The sequence below is a fragment of the Emys orbicularis genome, chromosome 4 (assembly GCF_028017835.1).
Source record: "Emys orbicularis isolate rEmyOrb1 chromosome 4, rEmyOrb1.hap1, whole genome shotgun sequence".
Lineage (NCBI taxonomy): Eukaryota > Metazoa > Chordata > Testudines > Emydidae > Emys > Emys orbicularis.
The window spans coordinates 154030136-154046391 of NC_088686.1; the positions used below are offsets into that span (position 1 = coordinate 154030136).

General features: G+C 48.5%; 1 protein-coding gene across 1 annotated transcript in view; it reads left to right on the forward strand.

Annotated features, from left to right (window-relative positions):
• The window catches only part of LOC135877942 (E3 ubiquitin-protein ligase rnf213-alpha-like), a 156507-nt gene that overhangs the window by 113408 nt on the left and 26843 nt on the right, over positions 1 to 16256 (forward strand). Inside the window, exons 48-56 of the mRNA XM_065403464.1 lie at positions 179 to 279; positions 1709 to 1882; positions 5466 to 5641; positions 5943 to 6039; positions 6140 to 6254; positions 7522 to 7705; positions 10469 to 10680; positions 11859 to 11960; positions 14421 to 14636. Of these exons, the coding sequence (XP_065259536.1) occupies positions 179 to 279; positions 1709 to 1882; positions 5466 to 5641; positions 5943 to 6039; positions 6140 to 6254; positions 7522 to 7705; positions 10469 to 10680; positions 11859 to 11960; positions 14421 to 14636 (1377 nt within the window). The remainder of the gene's footprint in view (positions 1 to 178; positions 280 to 1708; positions 1883 to 5465; positions 5642 to 5942; positions 6040 to 6139; positions 6255 to 7521; positions 7706 to 10468; positions 10681 to 11858; positions 11961 to 14420; positions 14637 to 16256) is intronic.

The following is a 16256-nucleotide window of genomic DNA, read 5'->3' on the forward strand; positions in this document are numbered from 1 at the left end:
AGATGTTGTACAAGACTATCAGAATGCATGCCCTAAAAGGGCAGAGTTAAGGTTGAATGGGGAACCTTGATGCTGGCATAGCTTAACTTTTGAGTGCTTGCTTTTGCAAATGTAACTTTTTTAACACTTCTTTTGTCACTTAGAATGTAATGACATTCACTTGCTTTATTTTCTGTAGCTACTGTACAAAATTGAAGACCATAAACCAGCAAAGATTTTTGAAGTTGTGACAAAAGTGCTGAAGAGATGCAGCAACAATGCTGCTACTGTCTACCTTGTGTAAGTCGAGCAAACAAGCAAAAAAGACCATTGTGGGTAAATTTTCAGCAAGAGCATTTTTAGCAGGCAATGTGTCTATTAATTATGCTTGCAAGTTAGTTTATTTCCTGACAATATTTTTTTTCCATGTACCATGTAACTCACCATTCAGTGCTGTACCCACACATATGGAAAACATTTTGCATTATGTACCATGGGTGTGAACAATTCCACCTCCCCTGAGTGCCCCCTTGTGGCTGGGCACCTTCACATCTGGGCTAATGTCCCACTTCTCCTCTCGGGCCCCTTAGGCCTCCCCAACAGGTTCTCTTGCCTCAAAAATACTCCTCCTTGGGGCCAACTTATTACAAAAATCTAGTGCAAAGAACCCAGAACAAGAGTCCCAAAACATTGTCCATTTATAACCCGCAGCACATATAGTCCTTAAAATCACAAGACAGCAGCAGTGTAGCACATACCACTCTCTGGCATCTTCCACCACACCACTGCTCTTTGTCGGTCCTCTCCTGTCCTTCTACCCAGAAAACCACCCCAGCCCTTCCAGCTGGGGTGCAACCCTACTCTTCCCAGTGGCAATGCCCACCCCCACTCCCCCAGCCTCCCTTCTGGGTGATCGTCCAGGGCCGCCCAGAGGGGGGGGGCAAGTGGGGCAATTTGCCCCAGGCCCCGCAGGGGCCCCCACGAGAGTTTTTCGGGGCCCCTGGAGTGGGGTCCTTCACTCGCTCCGGGGGCCCCAGAAAACTCTCGCGGGGCCCGGGCCCCCGGAGCTTCTTCCGCTCCGGGTCTTCGGCAGCAATTCGGCGGCGTGGGGTCCTTCCGCTCCGGGACCCGCCGCCGAAGTGCCGGGTCTTTGGTGGAAATTCGGCGGCGGGGGGCCCCCACTGCCGAAGACCCCAGGCCCCCTGAATCCTCTGGGCAGCCCTGCGATTGTCCTCACCAGGGAACATCCATCACTCCTCCTGTTACACTAACGTTTTCCAGTTCTTCTGGGTGGTGATGTCAGCGGGTAATCCCCTCTGCTGCTCCCCTTGCCTTCAACCCTCTCCAGCCCTCTGGCCCTGGCTCTTTGGCTTGGGGACATCAGCCAGTGAACCCTTCTGCTGCTCCTCTGCCTTCAGCCTTTCCCCAGGAACCTCCTGCAGCCTCCTTCAGGGACTTCCTCCCTCTCTGATTCTCCCTGATCCTATATAGCCCCAGGTACTGCTCTGCCTTTTAATTGGCCAAACTGAAAGCACCTGTTCTGGCAGAGGGGAGCAGGACCTGCTTTATTTAAAGAAGCCAAACATCCTATGGCAATCGGACTTATGTATATTGCCATGGCGCTTGGGCCCAGCTATGCAAGGCTTTATTATTTATTTACTCTGTAAGGCACAAGGCAGCGGAGAATCAGACCCCGTGAATTGCATCTTGCTATCGTGGTGTCTTTCAGGAAGGGCGTGAAAGAGTGCAAAAGCTGCCAGAACGAGATCACTGACCCGGCTGAGCTGCCCTGTGGTCACATTTTCTGCACTCAGTGCATCCGGGAGTGGAACATCAGGCAGTGCAAGATCTGCAAGGAGAGCTTCCCCGAGGATTACGTGCCCACCGCCTCCCAGATCACCAGGTATTGCACAGTCGCGTGACTCTGTGATTTGGGAGACTTGTTTAGCAGTAATATCCCACTAATCTCCGTTACTGACAGCGTGGCCAGAATGATTGCTTTTCTTCCACACCCCTCCACTACATTGCTGTGAGCTCCCTCTCCCAGACTGTTACTGGACATAGCTCCTTGTTCTGCTGAAGGATTTGCTGAGATAGGTCTGTCCGTGAACAATGACTTTACTGGGACTTTGTGCATCCAGGGTCTGCACACACTGATCCCTTTTCAGGACTGGGGCCCAGGATTGTAAATATCTGAAGTTGCAGATTATAAAGGGGGCCTCTGGTGGCACAAGTGGGACTGAAAGCAGGTGCATCTCCCCACATAGAGCTGATGTAGAGTAGCATTTTCCAGTGTGGCTTTAGGATTTAGGAACCTAAGTCCCATTAAAAATCATGCTTTTGAAAATGTTATCTGTGCATAGGCACTGACTCTGTGGGTGCTCCGGGGCTCAAGCACCGACAGAAAAAAATTGGGGGTGCTCGGCACCCATGGGGCTGGCCATGGATCAGCTGTTCGGTGGCCCCTGGGACTGGCCGCGGCTTCAGTGGTCCCCGCTGCTTGCTCCTCTTCACCCTCAACCCTCGTCACTCACCCTTAAGGCAGGAGGGGGCAGAAAGGACCAAGCATCAGGCAAGAGGTGCTCGGCGGTGGGGGTGGAGAGGAGTGAGTGGTGGGCAGGTCGGTGGAGCCTTGGGGAGGGGGCAGAGAGGAGCGAGCAGGGGGAGCCTCAGGGGAGGGGGTGAAGAGGAGCGAGCAGCAGCAGGGTTGAGGGGGAGCCTCGGGGGCGGGGGCAGAGGCAGAGAAGAGGGAGTGGGAGGCGCTCAGGGGGCAGGAAGAGGCAGAGTGGGGGCGGGGCCTCAGGAGAGGGCAGAGTAGGGGAGGAGCCTGGGGGGGCAGAGTGGGGGTGGGACACCCGTTGTCAAAAACAAAAGTCAGCACCTGTGTATCTGTGGCCAATTCTGTGTCAAGCCTGGCCTTGCAACTGGTGCAGAGGCCATGTATGGGGGACAGGTTACTGGCTGCAGAACATCCAGCCCTTAGCGTCATAGCCAGCTGATCAGTTCACAGGCAGCCCTAAGCTATGCTGGAGGCCCAAAGGCCACTAGCTGGTCCCAGGTTCAGAAAGCTGCAAGTGACCCCTCTGTGCTCCCCATCTTACCTTCACCCAGTGATTACAGCACGCGTTGGAGGTTTGAGCCCAGGGCTCCAGTGTTAGGGGTCAGCTTTTTCTGATTTTAGGTAATTATTTTTAGATACATTTTTAGGAGCCATAAATTATTTTTTTAAGCGTTTTTCTGGAATTAGGTCATTATGGCAGCTGTCACCAGGTAGCGCTGTTACGCTGTTTTTTCACAGCAGGCGAGCAGGTTTCAATTTTAGGGAAGACAATGTGTGTTGTTATTTTGCGGTAATGCAGGGGGAGTTGTGTGAGCAGCAGGAGAATTTGCTGTCTGCCTTGGGCTCTTGTTTAGAGCGGACTGTCTCCCTGGGGACTGGGTGATTGCAGTGGCGTAGCCAGCTTCTAAGAGGAGGGGGAGCAAACATAAAAAAGGCGCCCCCCCCTCGGCTCCTCCTCTGGCCACGCCCCCACGCCTCTCCGGTGCAGCGCCTCTCACCTCCTTGAGTTCCTTGGCCACGTCTTTCAGGTCCCCCAGGACTAATTCCAAATCCTCCACGATGATCTTGATCTGTTCCTTCACCTTGGCTTTGGAGGCTGCGGGTGGCCCCTCGGGTGGCGAGGAGAAGGCGGGGGTCCCCTTGGACTTGGCTGACATTCTTGGGAGAGCGATGTGTGGGGAGGGGCTATGCAGGTCAGGAGAGCTGTGTAACCAGTGGGTGCCCGGCCCCGTCCCTCAGGCTCCCGGAGCTGCTGCAGCCGCTGTCTTCCTCCCCGCACATTTTGGGCTCAGGGCTCCGCCGCAGGGCCGGCTCCAGGCACCAGCCCACCAAGCATGTGCTTGGGGCGGCGCCTGGAGGGGAGCGGCACGGCGGGGTGCTCCGGCACGGCGGGGCGCTCCAGCCCGAGAGCGGGGCCGCAACTGGGCTCGCCGCCCTCCCCCGGTGCTCCGGCCGGTCGGGGAGAGCGGGGCCCCGGCCGGGCTTGCCGCCCTCCTCCCGGTGCTCTGGCCGCCGGGGACAGCGGAGAGCCCCAGCCGGGCTCTCCGCCCTCCTCCCGGCGCTCTGGCCGCTGGGGGCTCTCTGGCCGCCGGGGAGAGTGGAGAGCCCCAGCCGGCAAAAAAGCCAGAGCCGGCCCTGCTCCGCCGCGCTCCGCTCTCCGCCGGGTGGCTGCACCACGCTGCTGCCATCAACTCCCTGGGATGTGCACTGAGAGCGCCCAGGCTGCAGACGGGCGGGCGGTGCGCCTGCGCCTGGCTCCCTCCCTCCCGTAGGCACACGCGCACGCACAGGGCATGCCGCTCACTGAGCCTGCCGGCCGCCATGCTACACCCCCCCGCTCCTCCGGCCGTGCCCGCCACCTCCCCATGGCTGCCGGCCGCGCTGCGGGTCGCCAGCCTGCACCCCCCCTTGCTCCTCCGGCCGCGGCTGCCGGGCCGCGCTGCGGGCCGCATGCCGCGCGCCCCCTCCAGCTCCTCCGGCCGCTTTTGGAAAGGCGGGGGAAGCGGCTGCTTCTCCTGCACCCCGCTAGCTACGCTACTGGGTGATTGGCTTTGGGCTGACATTCCTGGGAGAAGGGCTGAAATTAGTGATAGAATTTGGCAACATTAACTCCCGGTGAATAAAGTTGTTTTGCCCAGAATGTGAAATAATTCATATCGGGCAGAAATTATTATTGACTTTACAGGATCCAGTTTACCCTCGGTACACACTCAAGTCCTCTTAACTTAGGCCTGGTCTACACTGGGGAGGAGGGGAGGGGGGCGGAGGAAACAATCTAAGTTACGCAACTTCAGGTACGTAAATAACATAGCTGAAGTTGACGTACTTAGATCGATTTATCGTGGTGTCTTCACCGCGGTGAGTCGACTGCTGCCGTTCCCCCATCGACTCTGCCTGCACCTCTCGCGGCGCTGGAGTACAGGAGTTGACGGGAGAGCGCTCGGGGGTCGATTTATCGTGTCTAGACTAGACAGGATAAATCGACCCTCGCTGGATCGATCGCTGCCCACCGATCCGGCGGGTAGTGAAGACATACCCTTAGCAAGAGTAGTGGAGCTATGTGCATGTTTCAGCACAGAGAGATTTATAGATTCATAGATTTTTAAGGCCAGAAGGGACCATTAGGTCATGAGGCCAGAGAATCTCACCCAGTGATGTCTACATCATGCCCATCACTTTGGGCTGAGCTATAGCAGATCTTTTAGAAACATATTCAGTCTTGATTTAAAGATTTCAGATGATGGCAAAACCGCCACTTCCCTTGGTAACTTGTTCCAATGGTTAATCATCCTCAAGGTTACAATTTTTGCCTTTTTTTTCCAATCTCAATATATTTAACTTCAGCTTCCAGCCATTCTGATTTTGTCTGCTACCTTGTATATTAAAATAGTGACATTTAAAAAAAATAATCTTTTTCTCGCCCTAGGGAGGCAGTTGCAAGTCACAACAAATTCAGGAGGAAGTGCAATTCGTTCTTTGTGGAGTTTGTCAGTAGTTACTGTTTTGGGGACAAAATTCCACCATCTGCAGAGATCATCGAACAACTGATTAAGTTCGTGGCTTGCAAACCTTCTAACTCAGAACATCAAGAGATTAGAAAGGGTGAGTGATGTGTGTAATACAGGAACGGCTCGATCCCGCCAATCCCAGTTGTTCAGATATCCTGAGTCAGGCCCCAAAACTCATGAGAGTGACTTTAAAATCATGAGATAAAAACCCAAGCAATAAATATGTGGTTCTTTTTATTTGCCTTCTAGTGTTGTAGCTTTTAGGGCAATTCACACCAGCTGGGGATCTGACCCATTGACTCCAATGTAGCTATGGCTGGTTCACAACAGCTGGGGATCTGGTCTCGTGCTCAGAAAAAAAAAAAAAAGTAATCCTTTCTACTCTTTGGTTTCAGTGTACAAACCAACGAGTGACTTGTCGCCCTTTGAAGAATGCATGGATCCGAGTCCTACTGTCAAGTCCTCCCTTTTGAAAATGTTGCTCCGATGCAGGTTGGTTCTAGTGTTTCCAGTGGCTATATTAACTATATTTCACTCACAGATCCATGTTGGGTATATTCCGTTTTTATAACTTATGTCCATTTCCTCCTAGACTAGACAACGTGAAGGAACACCTGGAAGGCTATCTCTCCAGGATGGAGGAAGTATTAGCATTAAATCAAAGCAGTCGCAATGATTTCTATTTCATGGTAGTGTGCTGCTTTGAGGTGAGTCCCATGAAGAGTCTGTGGATAAATGTAGACATTTTATTACATCCATAATAACTATGTTAAAAGAATAGTTAAGGTTGCAAAGTCAAGTACTGCAATGTTAGGAAATGCTAAAATTAAGGTGACCTGTGCAGTCTTCACTTGTTGGGCTCTGGCATATGCATTACAATACAGTCTGCAATTACATAACCAGATACTATTTTTTTCCACAGAATCCCTGCCTCATTCAGTATATGAAGTTACTCAATATTTATTTATGTATTTATATTATTGTAGCACTTAGGAATACTAGTCATGGGCCATACCCCCCATTGTGCTAGGTGCTGTACAAACTTGTGTGGCCCCCGCCTTATTCTCTGCACACCACCCAGACCCTGCACCGAATACAGAAGTATTAATTCTATGGTGCTCTTGCTAGAGTATCAGAGTGCCTCACAAACATTAATGAATTCATCTTCACAATGTCCCTGTGAGATTAGGTGATATTATTATGCCCATTTTACAGCTGTTGCACTGAGACACAGAGAGATTACTGCCAAATTGTCAGAAGTCTCCACTAATTTTGGATGCCCAACTTGAGATCCCCAGGGCCTGACAAGCAGAGTACTTAGCATTTTTAAAGCATTTTATGTGTTCATAGCACAGCTCCCGTTGACCTCAGCTGCAGCTGTGAATACTCAGCACTTCTACAAGTCAGACCCAGGTATCTCACGTTGGGCACCCAGAAAAGGAGAAACACACAATTAATGGCCAGTTCTCCCATTTTCAGAAATAACTTTGGTACTTAGGAGCCTAAATCTCACTGACTTTCAATGAGACTTAGGGGGAAATTTTCAACAGTGCCCAAGTCACGTAGGAGTCTAAGTCCCATAGATGTTCAGGGACTTTCAGCACCTAAATCACTTTGGCACTTTTGAAAATTTTACCTGTAGGCTCATAGAAGCTGGGAAGCAGGGAGAAGGGAAGGAGCAGAGAGGGGCAGAAGATATGGGGGGATAGAAACCAAGGTGGGGAGAAGTGGACGGGGGAGAGAGACAGGAACTCTTACCCCCAGGCTGTTATTTTTAATCAGTGGCTCGGTTTCAAAATGACCAGAACAGTTTTATTTTTTGTAGCCTTTAAGGTTAACGTCTGCTGTGTGGTGTGGGGAGAAGGGAAGAGTTGAGTCATTAAAAAAAACCTGCCCAACCAACTGCATCCCCTTTACACAGAGGTACTATCTGTTCACTACTGTACATTTTTTAAAATTCTCTCTCTCGAACAGGATTTTATGTATTCCTCCTTTCAAGAAGACGCCAGCCAGAATTCGGAGCACGTGCTCTCCACTGCAGATCTGTCTGCTCCCAGCTCTGCCACCGTCACCAGCATTGAAAACCTGCAGTTCATTGCTAAGCTCCGACTCGCCATCGGTAACGTTGCAGCTGTGCTTGGCAGAGAGCTGCCAAGTGGTGAGTGGAGTTTCTAACTGTTTTCCAGTCATGCTGGACATCAGGGGAGATTGGTTAGAGAACCAGTCAGCTCCGTGGATGTTGTTTGCTTTAAGGATTGTGTTTGTCCAGAGTAATTTCCAGAGCTGAGCAAAACATTTGCAGCTGAACAGTTTTCCATTCGAAAATGCTGTCCCATCCGAACTGAAATGTTTTGTGGGAACGCGTCGATTTTGATGAAATTTTCAACAGAAAAGTTTTGAAACATTTTGAAATTGAAATGGAGCCTTTTATTTGATATTGACTTTTTCATTGTTTCATTTTGACTTTTTGTTTTAACTTTATCATTTCAGTTCAATGTTCTCATTTTGACTTTCATATATTATGTATGATATGATCAAAATGAAATGTTTTGACATTATCAAACCTTTCATTTCAATAGGGTTGTTTCTATGTGTCACCCTTCTGCCAGGTGAACTTGGCAGTAACAAGGGCCAGGTTCAGTATCTAGCGGTTCCTTTTGATAATACAACACAGAACCAGTTCAAGCCCCCACCCAGTATCCTAGAAAAATTACACACCACCCATGGGAGCCTCCAAGAGGCAATAGTTCCCCTCTCGCAAACACTGAGTGTGTGTATGGAAAAGTAAACTTTTAGTAAAAGGGGAAAGGAACCCAGCATTAATTTGGGGAAACACCACAAGCCTGATTCAAAAACAGATGGCCATGAACAAAACACCCACACCAGATTGCACCGGGAAGTGTCCTTTTCCTCAGTCTCTCACCTTGTGGTGTGAAAGTCTGACAAACAAATGTCCCTTTAACACACCACTTTCCTGTCCCGCCACCGCACCCCACTCACAGTTGTTGTCCTTGGTCAGTGAAGACCCAGAGTTTAGAGATGCATCAGTGTGAGTTCACCTCCCACCCAGGGGGTGAAAGACACCCAGCAATGCCTCAGCTGCCGCTCCACCGTGGGCCACACGCTCCACCACTGCTTGCTGTGCCGTCAGCCACTTTATTGGCCACTCGCTGCCACTCGCTCCACCAGCTCACTCCGCTGTCCGTCGCTCTGGCAGCCGCTCACTCCTGTGTCAGCTGCTCTGACATCGCTCACGCCACCACTGCCCTCTAGTGCAAGCTCTGGAATGTCTTGAGGTCCCACCACTTAACACAGCCGTCAGTGATTTCAGCTGTTACTGCGGGAGCCTCATTGCTAGTGCAGGCTGGGCAGTCACTTTTACCAGAGACGCTGTCCCATAGCAGCTCTAATGCTTGGACCTGGTTATCAGTGATTTCAGCTCTAGTGATCCAAAACAAAAGACTCTCAACTGAATCGTAATCAGCGGTGTCATTAAACAGTGGGGAGGGGGAAGGACAAATGGTGTCTAGAACTCTTAGGCAGAGCTCACACCACCATGTACAGACACCCATCCTCACCCTCTCATTTCTCCACTGGGCTTCAGTGCTCCTACCCTCTGCTTAGCGAGTGGAGTTCAGTTGAGGTTGAGCCTCTCAGTCAGGGTATGCCAAGCACAGATCTGTTGCCCTCTATTCACACAACAAGGATAATAAAACTTTATCACTCCTGCACCCAATACCAAAGTGATTTGCAATCCAACCCCAGCTAAAAGTGATCATTTGGGCAAAGCGGCTCCATCATGCTGCGCACCTAGGCAGAGTGGGCAGGTCTATGCAAACTAGGTCGGCTCCTGAAATCTTCTCCCCCAGCTCACCACTAGATGTCAGGGGAGAGCTCATTCGGACTCTGCTTACAGCTCTTTCTGAATTGGAATATTTCATACATGAAATATTTCAAGATTTTGACTTTTCCTCATCATTTGGGACCAACACAAATTTAGAAATGTCAGAATTTCCCACAGAACAGAAATTCCATTTTCCAGCCAGCTCTGATCATTACTGGAAAATACAACTTTAAAGGACAAGATGTACAAAAGTGTGTGATACCTACAGAAACAAATGTCCCACTTCTGTATGGACAGCATATTTACCCGGCTGACTTTAGTGAAATGATCTTTCCCCTCAATTTCACTTGGTATGAGGTCACCAAATTAAAAGAGACAGGCTAAAAGCTTCTTTAAATGAGTTTTTAAAGTATTTAAGTCAAGAATTTAAGTCTCTTTCTCAAAGCTCTGCTCTAGCTCAGCCAGGAATTATTGGGCCAGATGCAGGAATCACTGGGGGAGATTCTCTGGCCTGGGTTATTCATAGATTCCCAAATCAGAAGGTATTATTGTGATCATCTATTACAGCACAAGCCACAGAACTTCCCCCAAATAATTCCTAGAGCAGCACTTTTTATAAAAACATCCAATCTTGATTTACAAGATTATGTAGGAGGCTGGACTGGGTGAATACATTGGGCCCTTTTGACCTGAAAATCTGAGACTCTAAAAATGTCTGACCTCTCTGAATGCTGTAGGCTCTGCCAGACCAAACTCACTGCTGCCACAAAATTAATGGTGGCCACATTTAGTCCTACAGGATGAATTTTATCCATGAAGCAGTTTTCACTGGGAGGTGGCATTGCATTTTATACCTGTAAATCTTCACTTCAGAAGGGTTAATGGAAGGACTGTTCCTTCTGGTTCCGATGAAGTGTATTCAAATAGGGTCTTTCTTGACTTTCTCCTTTTTCCCCTTTTATCTTAAATACTATGGTGACTTTACTGCAGGAATTTCATTGCGTATGAGGTTTGAACAACTGTGAAGCTAGGCAGCAATGCATTGCTTTGAGGCTAATACTGAACTCTTCTTGGCAGCTGCAGACCAGAATACATGGACCAGTGCTGAAACTGCAGAGAAACAGTCCCAACTTGTGAATTCCATGAAAACTCTGGTTGAAAAGGCCCAAACACCTTGGCCTCAAATATTCCTTATTAGAAATCTTTGTAATTTCTATGGGCTGAACATAATGCAGAAGATTCTTCAGCAAGAGTCGTGGATTTTACCCAGAGAAATTGAGACTTCACAGGTAAGTGGCTTCCAAAGGCGACAGAATTTTATGCTTACAGAAACTGTATGAATAGTTTGCATCTCCTTTCTACAGGATGGTTAATTCAAGAGACCTGTTTTCACCTGAAAGCCAGGGCCATCCCTAGGGTGTTGCAGGGCCTGGGACAACCCCCCACCCCCATGACTCTTCCTGCCCCTGCACCGCCTCTTCCCACACCAACTCTGCTTCCACTCCACCCCTTCCTGCCCCGCCCCCATTCTGCCCCTTCCCCCAAACTCCTGCCCCCACCCTGCCTCTTCCTGCTCCCTCCCCCGTTCTTCCCCTTCCCCCAAGGCCCCGCCCCACTTCTCCCGAGCAATGCCGGGAGCCAGCGAGGCAGAGTGAAGCAGGGCCAGTCCCGCTGCCGCCAGCCTCTGCCCTTCCCAGGCCCCGTGTTTCCCTGAAGTGCAGGACCCCCCAAAGTACAGGGCCCAGGACAACTGCCCCGAACCGTCCAATGGCTCTCCTGAAAGCAGTTTTGTTCTTGATAAGCAAAAAGTGCAGCAAACCACAGAAGTGGTAAAACATGACCTTTGGGCTTTTGTGTGTTGCTTTCAAAATGATTTTGGTATTTCGATGGAGAGCTCTTTGTGGCAGGGACTGTCTCTCAGTACATGGGTGCAGCACCTTGCACAATGGGGCTCTGATCTTAGTTACTGTGGGCAGGTTTACACTTAAAACACTGCGCTGGCCCAGCTGCCCCGCTGTAGCGCTTGAATGAAGATGCTCTACGCTGACAGAAGAGAGCTCTCCTGTCGGTGTAGCTAATCCAGCTCCCCGACAGGCGGTAGCTACATCTGCAGGTGACGTTCTCCCACTCACTGATATAGCAGTATCTACACGGTGGGTTAGGTTGGTATAACTACATCGCTCAGGGGCACTGATGTCAGTCACTTTGTGTCTGTGCAGTTCCTGGCACTATGGGCCCCAATCAAGATCATGGCTTCTAGACACTGCCATAATACAAATAATAAAACAATACATACAATAAGAAGAATAATTAATAATAAAATACATGAAAAATATTTTAATTAACCTTCAAATGTAACTGGTCTGATAGGATTCTTTAGCGGCCTCTTGCTATAAAATGATGTGCCTTAAATAATACATAGACAGCTTCTTTATAACAAAAGTATAAAATATTTTTATTTCCTTAGGACATGAAAATCAGCTCCAATACACCCTTGATGCTTGTGACGCTAGACAGAGCAAGAGGCCTCATTAAAAACACAGACTCCGAAGAAGCTAAGCAAATAACAGTGAGTGTCTGTTTTCTATTTTAATGGAACATGGTTTGGTTTGTGATTCTGTACAAGTGAAATTCACCCCTGTGCAGAGAGCCAGCACAACTGACACCAGCTAAGGATCTGCCGCATAGGACCTGAATCAGAGACTCAGAGAACTAGAAGGGACCTCAAGAGGCCATCAAGTCCAGCCCCCTCCACTCATGGCAGGACCATGCACCAACTAGACCATCCCTGACAGGTGTCTGTCAAACCTGCTCTTAAAAATCTCCAATGATGGAGATTCCACAACCTCCCTAGGCAATTTATTCCAGTACCTAACCACCCTGACAGTTAGGAAGTTTTCCGTAATGTCCAACTTAAACCTCCCTTGCTGCAATTTAAGCCCTTTGCTTCTTGACCTATCCTCAGAGGTTAAGAAAAGCAATTTTTCTTCCTCCTCCTTGTAACAACCTTTTAGATACTTGAAAACTGTTGTCATGTCCCGTCTCAGTCTTCTCTTCTCCAGACTAAACAAACCCAATTTTTTCAATCTTCTGTTATAGGTCATGTTTTCTAGACCTTTAATCATTTTTTTCGCTCTTCTCTGGACTCTCTCTAATTTGTCCACATCCTTCCTGAAATGTGGCGCCCAGAACTGGACACAATACTTCAGTTGAGGCCTAATCAGCGTGGAGTAGAGCGGAAGAATTACTTCTTGTGTCTTGCTTTCAGCACTCCTGCTAATGCAGCCCAGAAGGGGTTGCTTTTTTTGCAACAGCGTTACACTGTTGAATGACTCATATTTAGCTTGTGGTCCACTATGACCCCCAGATCCCTTTCCGCAGTACTCCTTCCTAGGCAGTCATTTCCCATTCTGTATGTGTGCAACTGATTGTTCCTTCCTAAGTGGAGTACTTTGCATTTGTCCTTACTGAATTTCATCCTATTTACCTCAGACCATTTCTCCAGTTTGTCCAGATCATTTTGAATTTTAATCCTATCCCCCAAAGCACTTGCAACCCCTCCCAGCTTGGTATCATCCACAAACTTTATAAGCATACTCTCTATGCCATTATCTAAATCATTGATGAAGATATTGAACAGAACCGGACCCAAAACTGCTCTCTGTGGGACCCCACTCGTTTTGCCCTTCCAGCATGACTGTGAACCACTGATAACTATTCTCTGGGAACGGTTTTCCAATCAGTTATGCACCCACCTTATAGTAGCTCCATCTAGGTTGCATTTCCCTAGTTTTGTTTATGAGAAGATCATGTGAGACAGTATCAAAAGCCTTATTAAAGTCAAGATATACCAAAGCTATCAGGTTGGTTTGACACAATTTGTTTTTGACAAATCCATGCTGGCTGTTACTTATCATCTTATTATCTTTTAGATGTTTGCAAACTGATTGCTTAATTATTTGCTCCATTATCTTTCCGGGTACAGAAGTTAAGCTGACTGGTCTGTAATTCCCCGGGTTGTCCTTATTTCCCTTTTTATAGATGGGCACTATATTTGCCCTTTTCCAATCTTCTGGAATCTCTTGCATCTTCCATGACTTTTCGAAGATAATCGCTAATGGCTCAGATATCTACTCAGTCAGCTCCTTGAGTATTCTAGGACGCATTTCATCAGGCCCTGTTGACTTGAGGACATATAATTTGTCCAAGTAATTTTTAACTTGTTTTTTCCCTATTTTAGCCTCTTCTGATCCTACCTTAGTTTCACTGGCATTCACTATGTTAAATGCCCAATCACCACCAACCTTCTTGGTGAAAACCAAAACAAAGAAGTCATTAAGCACCTCTGCCATTTCCACATGTTCTGTTGTTGTTTCCCTCCCACCATCGCCCCGCATTGAGTAACCGGCCTACCCTGTCCTTGTTCTTCCTCTTGCTTCTAATATATTTGTAGAATGTTTTGTTGTTAGCCTTTATGTCTCTAGCTAGTTTGATCTCATTTTGTACCTGGCCTTTCTAATTTTGTCCCTAGATACTTGTGTTATTTGTTTATATTCATCCTTTGTAATTTGACCTAGTTTCCACTTTTTGTAGAACTCTTTTTTTTTTTTTTTTTTTAGATCATTGAAGATCTCCTGGTTAAGTCAGGGTGGTCTCTAGCCATACTTTCTGTCTTTCCTACGCAGTGGGATAGTTTGCTCTTGTGGGCAAAGGGACTTAATGGGACTTAACTGGTGCCTACTGTAATTATAGGGAATGTGGCTTTAAGGTCTGAGCTTCCCAGACAGACAGTCAGGTGGGGTGCTGTGAATCTCTTGTTATTACAGCCAGTTGGAAACAGAACAAAGCTTTTGCAAGCTTCTATGCACTGAGCCATCACTGAACACCACGGTCTTGCGCTGGCTTCTCTGCACAGGGGTGAATTTCATCCTGATTATAAAACACAACAGAGATCGGTGTGACCCTCTGGAGTGAAATGTGCAAAGTGGAGACCATAAACCTCTATCTGTTTTATTTGATTGTCATTTAGGCCATCACAAAGCACATGGAGAGGCTCCTACAGGCATCGCGGCCATCAGAAGAATCCATGGAAAACAAATTGGAAAAGATCATGAGTGACGTGAGCAGCCAGGAGAATGCAGCCTTGCTGGAAGTGGTGCTGCATACTGCTCTCACGCTGACCCTGTCCCAGCACCCGCTCACCGAGCTATTCAAATCCATCTGCTTCCAGCCCAGCGCTGTCAAGGTGAGTCTAAAGCAAAGAGCCATTGTATTCCTCCTCGGCCCCAGCAGCTCTGTGTGCCACTGACCTCATCCCCTTTATGCCCCTTTCTGTCTGCAGTGTCAGTTACAGCAGTTTTGGGTGTGGGAGGAACTTAAGATCTGACCCTATAAATACAGATATATTTAAAATCATCCAAAATCATGGCCATCATGCCACATCCCACCTGCACTTTGCTTCTGGGTCTCGTCCCTTTCTGTTAACTCAGTTGCTAACCAGAGACTTTGGACTTTCTAGTCCAAAAACCCCACAAGTCACTATTTGACTTTCCCCCTTTCTACAGTGACGAATGCCGGGGATATGTGCACGACAGCACCTGCCTGAGGTTCTGGGGGCTCCAGGGAAATAGTATCGAAAGAATTTAAGGCCGGGAAGAACCATTATAACCCCCTGCATAACCCAGGCCAGAGAATCTCACTCAGTTACCATTGTTTGGAGCCCTGAATTACCCGCCTGGCTGTCTGTCCATCTGTGTGTCTGTTTGCAGTGAACCATTATCTTAATGTCAGCTGATAAAGTTAGATTTTCCTGTTGAAATCAAAAGGGAAATCAAAGTTTCCACAAGTCATTGGGCTGGATGCAGGAATTGCTGGGTGAGATTCTCTGGATTGTGATATGCAGGAGACCAGGCTGGATGGTCAGAAAGGTTCCTTCTGGCCTTGACATTGATGACTCTTTCCCTTTGTGCTCATGTGGCTAGTTTCCCAAGTTATGGCACCAAATTCCCGGAGGAAGAATACTGTCTTTGTTCAGGCCGAGAAAGCCACCTAGCACAAGGAAATGAAACCCTATAATGGGAGGAAGGGGGAGAATTGGGCATGAAGCTGGGTCGGTGTAGCACAAACACCCCTTGTGAGAATTGACGTGGCCTAGCCGGCAGCCTGCTTTGGAGGCTGAGTACTTTTATAGGCCCATTTTGCTTTATGATTCCGTATTATTTTATTATTCATTCAGAGGGGCTGTGTCCTTGGGGGATCAGGCACTGGACTAATACCCAGGTTTCCTGGGTTCTGTTCCCACCTCTCCCTGGGTGACTTGGGCAAGTCACTGAACCTTTCTCCTTCTTAGTTTCTCCTCCCACCTCTCGTCTATTTATATTGTAACTTGTTGGGGCAGGGATTGTCTCATTACATGTCTGTATGGTGCTGGGCACAACAGGACCCCAATCTCGGTCACTGTGTGTCCGAGCAGTGCCCAGCCCGATGGAACCCTGATCTCAGTCGCTGTGTGTCCGAGCAGTGCCTGGCATAGAATCATAGAAGATTAGGGTGGGAAGAGACCTCAGGAGGTCATCTAGTCCAATCCCCTGCTCAAAGCAGGACCAACCCCAACTAAATCATCCCAGCCAGGGCTTTGTCAAGCCGGGCCTTAAAAACCTCTAAGGAAGGAGATTCCACCACCTCCCTAGGTAACCCATTCCAGTGCTTCACCACCCTCCTAGTGAAATAGTGTTTCCTAATATCCAACGTAGACCTCCCCCACTGCAACTTGAGACCATTACTCCTTGTTCTGTCATCTGCCACCACTGAGAACAGCCGAGCTCCATCCTCTTTGGAACCCCACTTCAGGTAGTTGAAGGCTGCT